Source organism: Galeopterus variegatus, unplaced genomic scaffold (assembly GCF_000696425.1).
Source record: "Galeopterus variegatus unplaced genomic scaffold, G_variegatus-3.0.2 Scaffold3536, whole genome shotgun sequence".
NCBI lineage: Eukaryota > Metazoa > Chordata > Mammalia > Dermoptera > Cynocephalidae > Galeopterus > Galeopterus variegatus.
The window spans coordinates 72,274-73,746 of NW_007729647.1; the positions used below are offsets into that span (position 1 = coordinate 72,274).

The 1,473-nt window shown below is 48.9% G+C and overlaps 1 protein-coding gene across 1 annotated transcript in view; it reads right to left on the minus strand.

Annotated features, from left to right (window-relative positions):
* The window catches only part of TNS4 (tensin 4), an 18,930-nt gene extending 17,895 nt beyond the window's left edge, over nucleotides 1-1,035 (minus strand). The window contains exon 1 of the mRNA XM_008585351.1: nucleotides 572-1,035. Coding sequence (XP_008583573.1) covers nucleotides 572-1,010 — 439 coding nt within the window. The 5' untranslated portion in view covers nucleotides 1,011-1,035. The remainder of the gene's footprint in view (nucleotides 1-571) is intronic.
* Between the last annotated feature and the right edge of the window lie 438 nt (nucleotides 1,036-1,473).

Sequence of the window (1,473 nt, forward strand, 5' to 3'; positions counted from 1 at the left end):
GCCACCGGGCCGGCCCGGGAACCAGTTTTTAAACGTTGTCATCATATCATTGCTTGAACACAACAGGGTTCCCACCCTATATAGACTACACTTTGTGTCTCTCCAACCCCACTATTTCCAGCTTGGGCCTCCCCAGAGAGACACTTCCCTAAACAGAAATAGGGGTTCAGATAGCAATCCTACAAAAATTTCAAGGGGCCCAGGCTAGGACCTAAAGAGAGACACCACAGAACACTGGAGTTCAGGGACTCCACATTTATCCAGTTTTTACTTACATGGATGGCATTGTACTTATAAGTATTAGTTTATTTAAGTTCCCATAAAAATTGGATAAAACAGGTATCCATCACTTTCCAAACTCAGGAACCAAATAGAATTGGATAATGATGGAAACTTGTGTTTATCTCTTTTGCGTAGCAGAGAAAACAGAGAGGTTAGTAACTTGTTTAGAGTTGCACAGCACCTCCCAACAGTATGGTGTCCCCTGCTCCTCTGATTCTATAGGAAAGTCGCTCTTCCTCATGAGGTCTGGTCCCAAGCCCCCCTCCTGGTCCTGTGTCCAGGTTCTTACCCAAGGCTTCAGGTTCTTCTTTCTTTCTCCTCCAGGTAGTGTTCTGGGCAGGCTCAGCCCTGGGGCTACCAGACCCCGGGGGTAGCAGCTGGAAGGTGGGGTCCAGTTCCAGGATCATCTGGTTGAGGTTCTCCAGTGAGAAGTCAATGTAGGAGTCAAGTTCTTCTGGGGTCCCTGAGGCCTGCTCACCAGGGGTCTGCAGGGGGCAGCTGGCTTTGGCCTCAGGCTGTGGGGCCTGCTGGAGCCTGCTGGGGGGTCCCTTGCAGGGTGTGGGGGCCATCAGGGCCTGGGCTCCCCAGCCTTCTGTGGTGTAGTAAGGACACTGGGGCAGCAGGCTGTGGCTAGGTGCTGGGTGCAGGGCCTTCCTGGGTTCCTCACAAGGAGCCAAGCCTATCTCATGGCCTCCTGCCAGCAAGGGGCTGGACATCACCTGGGACATGGTGGGGGTGGCCACCCTGGTGGTTCACCTCTGGCTTCCAACTAGCCTCACTGACATCCCAGAGATAACACGTCCCAACCAGGAAATCCCAGGACCTGAAAGAGGCAGGGAGTGAGAACTGAGTAACTCCTGTAGATGAAGCCCCTGCCCCCTCCCCCCAATCAAGGGTATATTTATTCATTCTTTTTAAAAGCATGGATACTGAACCAGACGCTTGTGTCTGCATCCTGGCTTCACCAGCTCTATAACATTGGGCAAGTTAATAAACTTCTGTGTGCTTCAGTTTTTTTATCTATAAAATGAGTTAACATCCATAAAATGCTTAGAACAGTGCCTGGCACATAATAAACATTATTCACGTGATTGTTAAATAACTTCAGTAGCTGTTTATTAACTATCTATTATACCCCAGGCATATTTATTAAATAAATACTAGTTAATGTTTACTGAGTAATCACTATGC